The following is a 16,911-nucleotide window of genomic DNA, read 5'->3' on the forward strand; positions in this document are numbered from 1 at the left end:
GAATATGATTCTAAGAAATTACTTTAGCTCAGAGACTAGTAAGGGTGAGGACAGTTATGAGTTTGGTCTTTTTTAGGAGAAGCTTGTGTTCTCAGAGTTCTGCTCCAGATGGTCACCTACAGTCAACTTCTGCTATAGTATTTGATTTGAATGTGTGTATATGTGTGTGTGAAGGCTGTGGTAAGCAGTTATTGCAGCAACAGAAGCCCCTATTAGTTGTTGTCTCCACTTTGACGCACACACAAGCCCACCACAACCTCACACACGCACGCAAAATGTGCGCATGTATGTGGAAAAGCTGCTTGGTGCTCTACAATCCCCCATGACAACTCATTTCCTCGCAGTTGTGTGGGGTTTGGGGCTCCGCTGGAGTCTTGTTTGGTCGGCTGTAATCGCCGGGTCCTGGTGCCAAACAAACCACGCCAGATGGTCTCCAGAACGCACGCTCCCAGTTGTGCACATTCGTTAAACCTCAGATCTATCTCTTCTTTTCTCTTCCTACGTTTCTTTCATTTCTCTTTCTGTTTCTCTCTTTCTCTCTCTCTGCCCGTGTCCTCTCGCGTGTGAGCGTGCGTATTTACGAGTGAGCTTCTACATTAACAGTTTTGGATGCCGCGCTCGTTATCGAAAGCCCATCCTGCGGGGAGTTTGAAGTGATGTTGAACAGATCTGTGCATGGGGACAGAGCTGTTCTCCGGCGTGACCAACTCTTTAAAGGCATTCATTAGAGTCCAGCTCCCTTTCTACGCGATTCGCCACACAGCTTTACCCGGCTTAGACTCTCACCCATAGACAGCCACAGATGAGGCGCATGTGAAAAAAAATATACACTTCACTCAAAACATTCAGCTCAAAGTGCCTGTGCATGGAGACGGGGGTCGTCAGCTGCCACTTGAAAGAGGCAGGATACAGTATGCGCTCATGGCATGCACTAATGCCAAGGCATCCAGTGCGTAAGTCACAGAGCGGAGTGAGTGTTGACAGCTGCTTCTGGCTGGGCTGGGTTGCATGTTATATATCAAAAGTGTGCCTATCCGGGCTTTAAAGGTGCTGATGATTGAGAGGACTATCTTTGTCTTGTCTGATGAGAATTGAGACTCTTTGTGTTTCCAGGCTGTCTGGGGAGAACAGACCCGAAGCGAGAAACTCGTAAACCTTCCTGTGGTTTTATAGCGGTGAAAAACGGCAGGGTAAGCTTGAATGAATGTTTTTCTCTGGAGTTTATTTTCTCTCCTGTCCATTGTAGGGGCAAGATCGTTACTCTGAAAAAAAGTGGGTAGAGTGAACCCCACACGCAGGGCGGGGTTTTTCTTTTTATCCCCCCCACTTTCTCTTTTTGCCTCCCCCCCTTTGCGCCTCCTCTCCTCCGGAGTTTGAGTGGCCACCAGCCAGCTTTTGATTTAAGGAGCGTTTGTCTTTCCCGGGATGTGAAAAGGGGGCCGTGGCTGATGTACAACTAGTTGGTTTGAGGCGGGTTATTTTTGGGCAAGTCTGTGCGCGGAGGCACCTCAAACGGAGAGAGGGAGCGGACGAGAGCGCACGGCGCACAAGAGCAGACGCAGGGAGGAGAGGGAGAAAGGCGCACAGATTTCAGAGGCTTACAGCTGCTTCTCCCGCACACTGGATGTGCGCAACAGATCTGTATGACAAGAGATGAGAGATTTAAACACATTTGGATGCTTTTACGGAAATTAGTGCAACTTGAGCGAGCTTGCATTTAACAGTCGAATGTTTTTTTTCCTCCTCGCTCAGCGGAGAAAGCAATGCAGCTGCTGATTGACGGAGCTCAGCATTTAGTAAGTTAAAACTGGGATTGACCTGTGCTGCATTTTGGAGCTATTTTTGGATCTGTTTTTGGTTTCTTCCAGAAGAATGCAAGCAGGGAAAATGAAAGGACTATTTCTGGCAACAATGTGGAAACTTCTGGCTGTTTTGGCGCTGGCAACACAACACGTCGCCGGTAAGACGCTGAAATATCAGATTTATGAGGAGCAGAAGGTTGGCACGGTTATTGCCCGTTTGAAAGACGATGTCGCTGACGCTCTGGCTAAACTTCCAAGCTCAGTGTCGCCCCGCTTTAGAGCAATGCAAAGAGGAAGCTCCTCTTTCCTGACGGTGCGAGAGCAGGACGGAGAAATCAGCATCAGGACCAAAATTGACCGCGAGAAACTTTGCGAAAAGAACCTCAACTGCTCGATTCAGTTCGATGTGCTGACGCTCCCCACTGAGCACCTGCAGCTGTTTCACGTCGAGGTGGAAGTGTTGGACATCAACGACAACGCACCCCAGTTCGCCCGCGCCGTCATCCCCATTGAGATCTCCGAGAGCGCGGCGGTGGGGGCGCGCATTCCCCTGGACAGCGCCACGGACCCCGACGTCGGGGAGAACTCTCTCTATACGTACGCCTTAGAGCCCAACAACAACTTTAAAATAGACATCCAGTCCAGGACTGACGGGGCTAAATATGCAGAGCTGGTGGTGCTCCGGGAGCTGGACCGGGAGGTGCGCTCCAGTTATGAACTTCAATACACGGCCTCTGATAGGGGCGTTCCCCCCAAAACAGGTTCGACCCTCCTTAAAATCAGCGTTGCCGACTCCAACGACAACAGCCCAGTTTTTGATAAGTCGTCATATGTCATAAATCTACCAGAAAACTCACCTGTTGGCACTCTGCTCATTGACTTGAACGCCACTGACGCGGATGACGGCACCAACGCCAAAATAGTCTACTCATTCAGCAGTCACGTGTCCCCCAAAATAATGGAGACGTTCAAGATTAACCCCGACAGCGGTCACCTGACTCTCATCAGGCGAGTGGACTATGAGACCGTAAACTCTTATGACATTGATGTCCAAGCACAGGACATGGGTCCAAACTCCATGCCGGCTCACTGCAAGATCCTGGTCAAAGTGGTCGATGTCAACGACAACAAGCCAGACATCAGCATCAACCTGATGTCCTCTCAGGGGAACGGGGATGCAGCTTATATATCTGAGGCTTCTCCCTTGGACACGTTTGTAGCTCTGGTGAGGGTGGAGGACTTGGACTCTGCGTTGAACGGAGAGGTGGAGTGTAAACTCCACGGTCAAGGATATTTCAAGCTGCAGAAGACCTACGAGAATAACTACATGATTCTGACCAACGTGTCCCTGGACCGAGAGAAGAGGTCAGAGTTCAGCCTAACGGTGGTGGCAGAGGACCGGGGGACCCCTAGCCTCTCCACTGTCAAACATTTCACTGTGCACATAACTGATGAGAATGACAACCCGCCACGTTTTGAGAAGGGGAGATATGAGATCTTCAAATCAGAGAACAATGCCCCTGGAGCTTATCTGACCTCCATCATGGCCACTGACCCTGATCTCGACACCAACGGACAGGTGAGCTACTCCATCTTGGAGAACTCTGTTCATGGGAGCTCCATCTCCACCTACGTCACCATTGACCCCTCTAATGGTGCCATCTATGCCCTGCGTACCTTTGATCGTGAGGATGTTAGTCGGATCTCTTTTGTTGTTCAAGCCAAAGATGCAGGAAAGCCACCACTAATCAGCAACGCCACCGTTATTCTCAACATCCTGGATGAGAATGACAACCCTCCGGTCATTGTGGTCCCCCAGCTGTGGAACTTCACCGCTGATGTACCTGCATCAAAGTTCACAGAGGCAGGAAGCTTGGTAACTGTGGTCAGGGCAACTGATCGTGACACAGGGGTCAATGCTGAGCTCATTTGCTCCATTGTCAGTGGCAATGAGGAGGGCTTCTTCATTATTGACCCAAGAACCTGTGAGATCCATGCCAACACCAGCCTGGAGAGCTTCCCCCATGAGCACGCTGAGCTGACGATTGTGGTCCGAGATCAGGGACGAGAGAGCCTCAGCGCCAAGGCGGTGCTGAAAATCACTCTCTACGAGAACATGGAGAACCACGTACAGGTGATGGACCAGGGGGAGTCTTCCCTGGATGCGTCTCTTATCATCATCATCTCCCTGGGGGCCATCTGTGGTGTGCTCCTGGTCATTATGGTGGTGTTCGCCGTTCACTGCAACCGGGAGAAGAAGGACACGAGACACTCCTACAACTGCCGGGTGGCCGAGTCAACCCACCAGCACCACCCCAAGAAGCCCTCGCGCCAGATCCACAAAGGTGACATCACCCTGGTGCCCACAGTGAACGGCACCCTGCCAATCAGAGCTCACCACCGCTCACCTTCGGCCACGCCCCCTATGGACCGAGCCCAGATGGGGAGCCGGCAGAATCACCACAGCCGCCAATCACTAAACAGCCTGGTGACCATCTCGTCCAATCACATTCCAGAGAGCTTCGCCCTGGAATTGGCGCATGCAACTCCACCAGTGGAGGTGAGCACACACACACACCGCCATGTTTCCATCACTTCAGAGGACATTGTATTGACTTACATTAATTTCCTGGAGACTTGCCCTGACCTCGCCCATAATGACAATTTACATAAACCTAATCCCAACCTTAACCTACATAAACATAAGCCTGACTTCAACCCAAGTCTTCATCCTAAGATTTAATGATTTACTTCATGGAAGCTTGTGATATGTCCCCAAAAGAAAGGCTGGTCCCCACAATGTGAGTGTGTAAACAGATTATTGTCCTCAGAACATGAGGAACACATGTCTACACACACAGAAGCAAATTATTCTCCTAAATTTCAAATGTGGTCCCTCAGCCCCATTCCAGATTTTCTCTCACACACTCACACACACTCTCACACACACACTAGCCTTCTCATCCTCACGCAGCTGTCTCCGTTTGAGCAAATTAACTCATCTCCATGTGTGACAGTGACTTAATCAACACTGCCCTGTAGTTCAAACTGACTCTCATTAAAACTGTTGATGATTATAGATGTGTCTTTGTCTTTACCTTGTTTACACCCTGTCACCATTACCTCCATCATAACCACAACTCACCCCTCAGTCATATGTCTCCATATTCATCTAAAACCCCCCCAACCCTCACCTCCACCTTTTTTTTTGTTTGTTTTAACGTCATCCATTTTGTCTCATCCATTTTTAGCAGCCTCTCCATCATCCATTTTGTGTTTACTCATCCATTATTTTGTCTTCTGTGTTCTCTTCCCCCCCTCCTCAATTACCCATCTGTTATTCATCCCCTCCCCCTTTTTTCTGTTTCTTTTTTTGTTTGTTTTATTTTTTTGTTTTTGTTATTTTTTTTTTTTTTTGGATGTAGCAAGTCTCACAGCTTCTGTCCATGCTCCATCAGGGCCAGTACCAGCCCAGACCCAGTTTCCGTGGCAACAAATACTCCCGCAGCTACAGGTAATTTACCCCTATCCCTCAGCCCCCCCACCCCCTCCCGCCCCTCCTAAAAGATTATCTTTTGTTTACTTTTTAAGCCACATGTTTTTCATTGTGTATTACATGTTCCAACGGCCTGTTGTGAACTGTTGCCTGTCAGTTGGTCAGTTACATGTAGATCATGGTTTGATGGCGTGTAAATGTATTTTTTCATATTCCAGTTGTTATCATACCGACGTCACTCAGTTCAAAAGTATGCAACTCATTTGTCTAAATGTCAAAACAGTTCTCTTGGTGCTTCTCTTCTTGCAGAGAAAACTTGGGCTCAGGCTCTAAAGTGCTGCATCCATCATTACTTCCATCATAATATCCCCTTATGATCTCTTGATGATAGATTTATTGATGCCCCTCGTGGCTGTTGTGATGGATTTATTGAGGGGATCCTACCTGCATGTAGGATTTATGGGCCGAGCCTTGTCTAGAGATTTGACGGATTCCAGAAGCAGCCTCAAGTTTTTATATGATGGATTTATTTGTCATTAGTCTTCTCTAAGGACGGATTCTATCAGCCCGCCAAACAGAAAACACTCAGCTTTGCAAAATGTGAACTTGCAGCATTATTTTCTGACTGACTGATACCTATATGTCTGTATCTACCCACTCAGGTATGCGTTACAAGACATGGACAAGTTCAGCCTGAAGGACAGTGGCCGTGGGGACAGCGAGGCGGGGGACAGTGATTGTGACATGGGGCGGGAATCCCCCGTGGACAGGCTGCTGCTGGGGGAGGGCTTTTCTGACCTGATCCACCTCGAGATGCACCATCGACTCCACCCAGGTGAGATGTTGGGGATGTGACCCATGGCAAGAGAAGAGACAACTGCTGCACATGGTTTTTCACTTGTGTTCAACTTTATTTAAAGATACAACACTGTGGTTCATCATCAAGTAAAACAGAGAAACAAAGAATCTAGGCAGATAAAACCAACAAGTATTCAGGTGTAGCCAAACAGGGACTGGTTGTCTGACTGTGTGTGTTTAGCCCATTAGAAGGCAAAAAAAAAACTCAAAAACACATATTCAAAGTCTGTAAAAACACAGATACATTAATTGATATGCAAATGTTGATATAAAAATATTCAAATGTATACAACACTGTGGTGACAATAATAACAGTGGAAGGTCTCTGGGTGACACGGCCAACGTTTTACTGTCGATTGCTTCTCCATGAATTTACCTTCGGCTGTAGGTTATAGTACAAAATCAAGAGCCACACTCAGTCACACAATAGTTAATAGTGCAGATACAAAGATGTTTCTAAATGTAATAGCAACTTGTGTGTGTATATATATATATATATATTTACACATATATTTAAATGTCATAGAAACTTGGAAATAGCAGAAAAATACTTTTAAATGTCATGTAAACTAGGTAAAGTAGAAATATTGTTCAGTCTCTTGGGAAGTCATTTATAAATCTTATAGAAATGTACAAATAAATCTCCTAGAAACTTGGAAAAAGTATAAAATTATTTTCTAATCTCACACAAACTGTTTTCAGTCCCTTGAAAATGGGGGAAACAGTAGGGCAGTATTTGAAATAGAGATATCTTTTTAATCTTGTAGAAACTTGGGGGGAAAAAGAAACAGAAACATAGAAGATTACTTAAAAATCAGGTTTCTAACCTGTAAAGAGTAGAAAAATATTTTAAATCTCATTGAGACCAGGAAAAAGTGGTAAAATATTCTTAAATCTCATTGGCACTAAAAAATAAAAATACATCAGGATGATGTGGAATATGTTCAAAGATCATCCAAATAGGGCTTTAATGCCTGGGCAGTAGAACTGGTGGATCAGCCAATAGATCAAGTAACAGTAGAGTAGTTTCTGACGAATTGTCTTCACTCAGCTGAGTCACATACATAACACCTTCTACAGCAGCACCTCACACTCAACTATCACCTCAGCCTCAGAGCACAGTCACACCTCAGCTTAGTCTTATTTCACAAAAGTTGCGAAGCCATACTTTCAGGTGGATTTTGTCTGGGTTTTAGCAAACTGAAGTGACTAAAATTTCTCAATTCGTGATCTGTTTTTCTCCTTAAAGAGACAGCTCACCCCCAAAAAATATACTTACCTGTAGCGTTATTTATCCATCTAGATAATTTTGGTGTGAGTTGCAGAGTTTCAGAGATATCAGCCATAAAGATATCTACCTTCTCTTCAAAGTAATGGAACCAGACAGCTTGTGGGGATAAAAGCACCAAAGAATACATTTGAAAAACTGAAGAGCAATCTTTTTCCAGAAATTATGACCAGTTACACAAACGAATCCACGGACCCCATTGTGAGCAGGTTCATCTAGGAACTATTTTCTTTCTTGTAGAAACAAAGTAGTTCAGGTAGATTCTCCAATAGACAGAAAGTAGTTCTGGTCGATTATACCAGATAAATAAAGTAGGTCCTACATGAAACTGCTCAAAACAGTCTGTTTTTGTTTTTTTGGGGTTTTTTTGAGCACCACAGGTTGAGTGCCATCATGTTCCTTTACACTGGAAAGAAGGCAGACATCTCTATGCTTTATATCTCCAAACTCTGCAACTCACACCAGAACTCTCTAGAGAACTAAATAACACTGCAGACTAGAAGAAAATATTTATAACTGTCCCTTTAAACTTAAATAAACTTGCAGTGAATTGACCTGACCACACCTAGCAGACCTCTAATGTACCTAGCGCCTGACAAATTTCAGCACCTCGGACAGCGTTGGGCCTGAGCCCATTATTTGTCTGTCCACCTGCCTTTACAGCCACTCCATTCACCCCGTTGCCAACACAATCCCCATTGTACTGGGGCCCATTCTTCCACACAGCCCTCATTTCCACGCTCGTTATCACACTGAGAGAGGTTACGGTGTGCCTGGCTGTTTGTGTTACTGTGTGTGTGGTTGTGTGTGCGCGTTATCTGCCCCCAAGTTAGAGTCGTGTCTGTAAAATCCTCCCCGGAGCGGAGATGAGTCGCCTGTCACTCATCGGTATGCGTCTCAGTGTGCTGTTTTTTTTTCCCCTCCTTTTTCGTTCCTTTTTCTTTTCTCTCTCTCCCCCCCACCCCCCCGGTGAGTGACAGTGGTGCGCTTTCATGTCTGAACTGAGGAGAATTCATAGTAATTGCTTTTAGAATGATGTTATTCTCTCTCTCTTTCTCTTTCTCCCACCTACTCTGTCCCTCTCTCGCTCTCTCCTGCATGCCTGAGAGCACGCTGGCATCTCTCCGTCTCTCCTCTGTACCTGTTAATGTATTCTCTATCTTTATTGAGACGGATAAAGGCAGGGCTGGTGGACATGGATGCTCTTTCCGTATCTCCTTTTTTTTCCCTCCGCTTGAGAAAGACTTGAAGGTGTTGCACCTCTCCTCTCCTCCCCCTCCCATCCCATTTCCTTCCTCCATCTTTTATGCTAATATGAAAAAAAAAAAGGGGAGGGGAAGGAGATAATGGGCCGAGAGGGGGGATTATCCCTGTTTCTCTTCAATAGATTTAATTTGTTTAGATTTTTCTATTTAGATGGGCAAATGTGGCTATTCATGCTAGATATGATAAAAGAACTAAACAAGCAAATCCCTGCCTCAGCTGCGAAGCTCGGCAGAGCAGCCAAATATTACATTAACATCTGCCTGTAATGCCATTTGGGTGGGATCTTGCAGTTATTCATTTATTTATCTACTCCCTGTGATTGTTTTCGTACCTGGCACTACCTGGATATCCATGCTGTGAGCTGTAAATATCACCAATCTGGTCCTCCCAAGCAGGAATATGAATAGATCAGGAGAGAAAGCTAACCGCTTCCAAGCCGAGTTGTGATTTAAGACTGAAGCACAGCAGCATGAAATATTTAATAGGTATTGTACATGTAGTATTCATATGTTAACAGATTGAGATGTGGTTTGTCATACTCAACAGTATTCTCTGCCCTTGATTCATGTTTAAGAAAAAACACCTTGACCTCCTGCTGAACTGTGTGTTTCTTACACAATAACACTGCCATACACTCCTCACTGCAGTCTCAGGGTTTGTGAGTTTATCGACATTTTTTGCACCATAGCAACAAATATTTTGAACAACCTGGTTTCAGCATCATTTTGTGTTGCAGTCCTTCCCCATCGTATTATTCTGTTTCATGTAAAGTTCTGTGTATGTCATAAGCAAGTTTTCTGCAACTTGACCTGTTTCTGACTCTTCCCATGTCTTGTTTTTTTGTTTTGCATCAGCTATGAGACTGTGCACAGATGAATGTCGCGTCTTGGGACACTCTGACCAGTGCTGGATGCCCCCCCTCTCCTCGCCCGCTTCCTCCGCTGACTACCGCAACAACATGTATATCCCTGGGGAGGAGTCCACCCAGCAGCCCCAGATCGACGATGACCAGTCCTCCGTTGACTCGGAGCGCCGCAAGAGCTTCTCCACTTTTGGCAAGGAGTCTGGAAACGAAGGCGAGGTGGGGGCCGGGGGAGTCGTCGCTGGAGGAGGAAGTGATGCATGTGCGGCCGGAGGAGGGGCTGGCTCCCTCCTCACGGAGATGAACTCCGTCTTCCAGCGGCTGCTCCCCCCTAATATAGACTCGTACACAGAGTGCACTGAAACCAGCCCGACCTCGTCCTCGTCGACCGCAGAGAGAGGAAGTGGGCGCAGTGGCAACGTTGCTGGTAACCATAGTAACAATGCTCTTCCTCAGGACAACCGGAGGGGATTGTTGCCAGGTGGGAAAGGTCCTGCTTACCCCCCAGGTGTGGCCGCATGGGCGGCCAATACCCACTATCTTAATCCTGGAAGTGGATCCGTGGGAACCAACCATGTTTCCTCCTCCTCTTCCTCCTCCTCCTCCTCACCTTCCACCTCCACTTCAACCTCCACCAATGGACAGCCGCCACACCTCAAATGGCTGCCAGCCATGGAGGAAATTCCAGAGAATTATGAGGAGGATGACTTTGATGGCGTCTTCCATCAGGGTCACCCGGGTGGCAAGCGCAGCGAGAGCCGCCACGAGGCCAGCATGGACGCTAGCGAGCTGGTCCACGAGATCAACAAGCTGCTGCAGGACGTCAGACAGAACTAGAGAGGAAAACGAGAAGCATGGTTTCACATTTCACCACATTCTGGCAAATGCTTGTTCTATGTGCCAACATATATAAACTTTATGATGACTGTTTCTTGTTCACTGTAATGCTTGTCTTGTTTATTTTACCAAATATCCTCTTTTTCACTCAGTGCTGAGAGACTCGCAGAGAAAAAGTAAAACATGGCACTGAAGTTGCGACTGAGGTGACTTAAAGGCATCAAAGCGAGCGCTCGAAGAACAGATTGCTCAGTTGTTATTACAGTCTCTCTGAAAGTTGCTTGAATGAGTGATTTCAAACGGAAATCCACCAAGAAAAACTGTACCCTTTCTTCATTTGTAATGTTTACAGCAGCGTGAACAGACTCCGCAGGGAGGAACCAACAGTTGTGTGATCTAATTTCTGCTTTTACAGTGTACAATATTGTACAGTGTCTGTGGAAAAAGGCAAACTCACTTGAATATTGTGCTCTGTCTTCTGTTTTGTTATTATGGAATGTAACTGTACAATTTGACCTTTGTATTTTAAAAATACACTCTTTTTTACTTCTATATATTTATATGTGTCCATGTATGTTTGTACAGAAAAAGAAAAGAAATGTCTATTTTTTATATTTGTCACTGCATGTCTTAATATCACTTAATGTGTCTCTTTCTCTGCCCTGTTTATTTTATAAAACAACTGTATTTAATTTTGTTATTGAATGTGTGTGTGTGCGTATTAAAAATAATCACATTCCAATGCAGTTCCATGTTGGAAGTTGGTTTTGTAAGGTAACATTGTGACCATTGGATGATAAATAAAGTGGAGGGATTCATAACAGGTCATGTCTGAAAAACATTATTGCTGCATGACACTTTATTTCACAACTTCATTTACTCATTTCTCATGTTTTCCTCAGCACTTCCATTTGCCCCCCCTGTCTCTTAGCACCCCCCAATGTCCAGCATCAGAACTGCAGCAGCCTTTGTGTGCGCAGCCAAAACCTGCTATGTGCTTTCTCGGCAAACCCTCCCGGAGCCTCATTATGCCACAATTCACAGGCATGACTCTACTAATATACACACCATTAGCTATGAATTTATTCCCAAATGATCTCTTTAAATTAAAATGCATTTAGGCGTTAATTTAGTTTAGAGTGGGGATTCTCTGTCTCAGTGTCTCTCTCATCCATGAAAGCATCACGTTTATGGTAAATATGCTTAGCAAATGAACAGCATCTGATAATAGCTGCACATGATGAGAAATCAAAAGCATGATATCGTACACCGCAGCCATATGGACTGGTAACACAATTAAAACAGAAAGCAGGAAGTAAACCCCTCCCCTCCCCTCCCTTCACTCACTCACTCACTCTGCTGGTGATCATGAGGGCTTAACTTGTGGATGATACAGTCATGAGCACCAACACGCGTACAAGTAACCCACACACAGCTGAGGGAAAATAGAACATTGAGTTTAGAAGAGGGAACATTCAACAGCTAAGGCTAAATGAAGCAATTAACCTCATGAGACAGAGCTTTAACAAGGTAAAGGTTAGAATTTGCATACACACACATGCACAAACACACACATACCCACATCCACTAAACAGACAAACATTCACAAGAGCACACACTCTTATAGACACTCATGAGGACATACAGTGGACCAGCACATGCATGTAAAATACACACTTGAAAATACACACACATTTACTCTCACACGCACGTGCAAACACTTAATAATGAGCTCATTTGTCTTCATCATTAAAGAGGCCAAGCCTCAGTAAACAACAAGCATTGGCTGTGTGTGAGTGAAGGAAACTTAAACATGCTAGCTGCTAAATTAGCTTAGCCTGCTGTAAATCAAACCAGCTTACTATCTAACTGTAGCAGAGCACTCGTGTGCTAATGTCTGCTGATGAATATCCATGAGGTATTGGTCACAGGAAGGTGTAAGGTTTACGCTGCTTTAAAGGAACAGTTCAACTTTTTGGGAAATATGCTTGAAGTTAGATGTCCCTCTTAACTCTGTATGGTAAATATGGTAAATATTAATAGGAGATACAGCCTTAGCTTAGCATAAAAGACGGGAAACAGAGGAAACAGGTGACCTAGCTCTGTTCAAAGGAACGAAAAACAGCATGTACTGTATATGCTAAATGCCAGGTTATTTATTTATTTATATTTTTCTTTTATATATTTTCTTTTCTCTGTACTTTCTACTCCACTTAATTAATCTAACTGCTTCAGTTATTGCACACAAACACATAACAATGTACAATGTTTGGACTGCTGGGTAGACAAAACACTTATTGTGAAGGTGTCCCTTTTGGGCTGTGATGACATTACTCACTAATTTTGATTAATGGAGAAAACAATGAGCAGATCAATCCATAATGAAAATAATCATTAGCTCAGGTCTAGACAAAATAGTAACTGAGCCCCACCTCAACCATCTACAATAGTGAAATCCTGCTTTTACATGAAGGCGTGAGCAATAATAATCTATAATACATAACAGTAGAACAGGCACAGGGGGCATTTTCCTGCATTGAGCATTTTTACTTTTAATTCTCTAAATTGGTGCTGGGAGGTATGGACAAAATCAAATATGATATTTTTAATTGTATTGTGAAAAGATGGTAGGGATGATTATCGGTGCTTTCACAAAATATTAATATATTGGTAAGCATATCACAAAGTCTATATACTATTGATATACTGACCAGCTCTACTTTAAGTACATTTTCTTGATTATAACCATTCTTACTTTAGTAACTTTTTCATTGCAGGACTTTTACTTGTAACGGAGAATAGTACTGTAAGAATTAGTTCTTCTGTTTAAGTAAAGGAATAGCCTATGAAACAGACAAACATGAGTTGGTAGTCAGTCTTCTCGTCTAGCCCTGTGGTTCTCAACCTTTTCTTGACCCACCAGGTCATCAGGTTGGTTTTAACAACCCCACAAAGGAATCCTATTACAGAAAGTCTGGATAATATTTCTGAAGCTTGATGGGAGCCGAGTTCTGTTGAGAACACCAGAACCACACTCTCACAAACACACTAAATAAATTCTAGTCTAAGGCAAATTTTATCACTGGTACAGGCGATGTAATTAAAAAACAATTTCCCAATATGCCTACTGGACTGAGTAGAGTATTACGTTTGCTATTTTATGCAACAAAATGTGTGTCTGTTCAGAATATGGTAGTTTATGGTGGTAACTGTCATTTTTGTGCTGGTTTATAGTATAAACCATTAGTCAGGTGGCTATTAACATGTCTTGAGGCTGTATTTTGAACATTTTGAGTGTTTGTTCCTCGTGTTGGGTATCATTAAGGGACTGATGTTATTGAGAGCTGCTTCCTGGATCCTATTCTGTGTATATCGCCAATAAAGTTTATTTTATTCTCCACAACTAACTAGCAAACCCCGGAAATGATATCACAACCCCTTGGAGGTTCTGACCCACAGAGTGAGAACCAATGATCTAGTGTAGAATTTGAGAGGAAAGTGAATAAGCATATTTCCCAAAATGTCCAACTATAAGTAGACAAGTACAAAATAATTTAGGGTTATATCAATATGAACCCGAACCTGGGGTAACACGAGAAAATTAAGAATTCACAAAGCAGCAAGCAAGATATATTTCACAGAGTGTGTATGTGTGTGTGGGAGGGGGGGCATCACTTCAAAATTAGATTGGCAATATATGATGGATGATCTTTAGCAACAAGAAATTTCTTTGGCATAGGGTAATTGTATTTGTAATAGAAAAAAACACCGGGTGAAAGATCCGGTAGCGCTCATTTATTACCACTCAGATAATTAATTTTATACAAACACAACAGCGACACTGATATGATGTTGAAATATGAACTGCAGCTTATTATTGTCTTAGCAAATCCACCATTAAATTGTTTGTCAGTCTCACTTTCCTTTTACTCACTTTCATTCTTAAACCTGCTTCTCTTCCATCTTCTCTCTCCACCACCCCCTGCATACCTCCATATCTCACTCTCATCTTCTGACTATTTCTGTCTGTCCATCTGTCTGTTTGAGACACACACACACTCACGCACACAAATATTCTCCTTCACACACAAACGTGCACACACACACACACATCCAAATCCCAGCAGCATCCTCAGCTCATATCACAACCCCATTTCCCCATAGACGTTATAATTTGCAGTGCTCTCCTCTAATTCATCTCATCGCCGCTCATGTTGTCACTGTCTGATTCTTCCTTAATCGTTATTTTGCTAATTGTTTTCCCATTATTATCACTGTGATAGAAGTGTTAAAGAAGAAATCTATAAAATATTTACTGTAATAAATCATAAAATCACCATGATCGGAAATTAAAGAAACATGCTAAGGCATGCTGGGCCAGAATTACTGTTTTTGTTTGCCTGTTTCACATTAATTAGAGCTCAAATTAATGCCAAATGCCCACCAAATTAGTAAGTGTCTGTTCATGAGATGTAAGAAATTATTAATTATCTTTTAGAAGGAGTAGACTTCAACTCCGGAGTGTGTATTTTCAGAGCAGTGATCTTTTTTTTTCAGGATAACGAGCTTTGCTTTACATCAACAGAGAATTTACAGTTATAAACAGCTGATCAACTCACTCGTCATAGCATGTTATTATCAAATGACAATGATGTGTTCGTCTTGCTCTCCTGCAGTGTTCCTGCAGCCTGCCTCAGCTTCTTCACGTCTGGGGAGGAAAGAGCAGCCATAGATTGTATATAAAACGAGATTTCAACCTATTTAATATGAAGTCTATGGCTCCAACTCGCACATTGCTTTTAACTCACAAAATCTGAACAAAACCTTGTCTTTGTCTCCTTTCTTTGTCTCCAACATGTGTTTTCTTGATTGTTATTATGACAGGAAATTAAGAAGGCTTGTCTTATGCAGGGTTATTGGGCGCGCTGACATGAAGTGAGCCCCCATCTGAAGTCGAACACGCCACAGTGACCCTCGGTGCACACGCGCAGCACTAGTGTCAGGAAAACAGGATATTGGCAAGCCTGTAATATAAACAGAACTCAGGTGTTGTGGATCCCACAACAAGTCAGTGTGATAAAACTGCCATGATGGAATGTCTTATGTGTCTCATATCGTCAGAGGAATTTCATATAAGTTGATAGCACAGTGGTCCAGTTCTGTATTAATTGGGTGTCTTTCTATTCTTATTTCTTTCTCTCCTAATTGCAGTCATGTGCTGCAGCGGCTTTGTTGTCCAGCAGCCTGCCAATCCTTTTGAAGGAGGATTTACACGCAGCTTGATGGCAAGCGCAGTCTGAGAGACTGAACTAGTTTGACGTCAGCGCCAACTTTTCAACTGAGATTAGGAGAGATGAACTTTTTAGGTTCAGGCATCAGGTTGAAAATGATGTTTTAGATAGATGTTTGGTTCTCAAACTTTTTCTGTCAAAATATTTCACGCCCACCACGATGGACAGATGATTGTCTTGCTATATTGACGGTGAACTCAAGAGCAAGATAGGCAGCGTTCACATTATTGACTTGACTGACACGTTTGCTTAAAGGGCATTGCTAGACTTTCTATGTCTGTCTGTCAAAATTCTGTCCATCTTATATTTCTGCATCGTCTGCGAGGCTTTTGCCATAACTTTAGAATAAGGTCATGACTCCTCTGGATGCAGCCCCCCTTCTCAGTTAATTCTGACTGGACACTGGAAAAAACATTAATTTTCACAATTTTTTCCATTTATTCCATTATTCATGGGCTGCATGAGGTAGTTATCCATAGTCAGTGTATTACTTACAGTAATGCAGGTTGGCACGCTCCCACTTTGGAGACACGAAGAGGAGCACCAGTATGGAAGCTAAGCATCTATGGACAGAGTCAGCAGCAAAATGTAAAAATGTTAAAAGAGAAATCTAAAATATATGACCATGATATGTCATCAGAGATTAAGTAAACATGCCACTTTGAAATATTTACTTCTCCAACAACACTACAGCCACGGTGTCCTTTGAAACTTCTATTCCAGCCCCTTACATGTGTTATTGATTTCCTGTTTCACGTTAATTGGAGTTCAAATTGAGGGGGAACAACTTGCTTCAACCATGAATAATACAGATTCAAACTATTTCAACCTATTTAATATACCAGCTCATTATCTGGGCTGTAGCACCCCACATCAGATTAACCAAACTATCCCTTTAAGTCAGTGCTTCCCAACCTTTTTGGGTTATGACCCTCTGCAATAATACAGTATAAGTTTGCACCCTGTCTTTTCACAGGTTGTGGCTTTGTGTGGGTTGTGTGCATGAGGAGTTTAAACAGAAAGTGTTTGTTCCCTCTCACATTGTTTCATTTGAATGATTTGATGAGGTCTAAAACACACACATACACAAAAAGAACTTAAAATGCATAACATATATATTTTTTGCATTCCTTATTCCTTTAATCATCTTGTGCCGAGTTCCTCAGAACCACTGAAGTGTTCAGTTCTATTCTCAGTTTCAGTTCTGTTGG

General features: G+C 43.5%; 1 protein-coding gene across 2 annotated transcripts; it reads left to right on the forward strand.

Annotated features, from left to right (window-relative positions):
• The first annotated feature begins 1,390 nt into the window (after positions 1 to 1,390).
• pcdh18a (protocadherin 18a) lies at positions 1,391 to 11,232 on the forward strand. 2 transcript variants are annotated; one of them, XM_084715847.1, is made up of 4 exons: positions 1,391 to 4,362; positions 5,228 to 5,316; positions 5,961 to 6,133; positions 9,565 to 11,232. In XM_084715847.1, the coding sequence occupies exons 1-4, from the start codon at positions 1,873 to 1,875 to the stop codon at positions 10,407 to 10,409; spliced, it is 3,597 nt and encodes a 1,198-aa protein (XP_084571973.1). In that variant the 5' UTR covers positions 1,391 to 1,872; the 3' UTR covers positions 10,410 to 11,232. The 2 variants fall into 2 exon arrangements, with proteins under 2 accessions (XP_084571973.1, XP_084571974.1); XM_084715848.1 differs by having other exon boundaries at positions 1,392 to 4,362; positions 5,261 to 5,316.
• The last annotated feature ends 5,679 nt before the right edge of the window (positions 11,233 to 16,911 follow it).

The sequence above is a fragment of the Lutjanus erythropterus genome, chromosome 3 (genome assembly GCF_056507025.1).
Source record: "Lutjanus erythropterus isolate fLutEry1 chromosome 3, fLutEry1.hap2, whole genome shotgun sequence".
In the NCBI taxonomy this organism is placed as follows: domain Eukaryota; kingdom Metazoa; phylum Chordata; class Actinopteri; order Lutjaniformes; family Lutjanidae; genus Lutjanus; species Lutjanus erythropterus.

Bases quoted from the DNA above. Each gene is read 5' to 3' on its own strand.
- pcdh18a (XM_084715847.1), top strand. From the start codon at position 1,873: ATGCAAGCAGGGAAAATGAAAGGACTATTTCTGGCAACAATGTGGAAA. The intron at 4,363-5,227 runs GTGAGCACACAC...TTTTGGATGTAG, and splicing joins ATGCAACTCCACCAGTGGAG to CAAGTCTCACAGCTTCTGTC. The intron at 6,134-9,564 runs GTGAGATGTTGG...GTTTTGCATCAG, and splicing joins GCACCATCGACTCCACCCAG to CTATGAGACTGTGCACAGAT.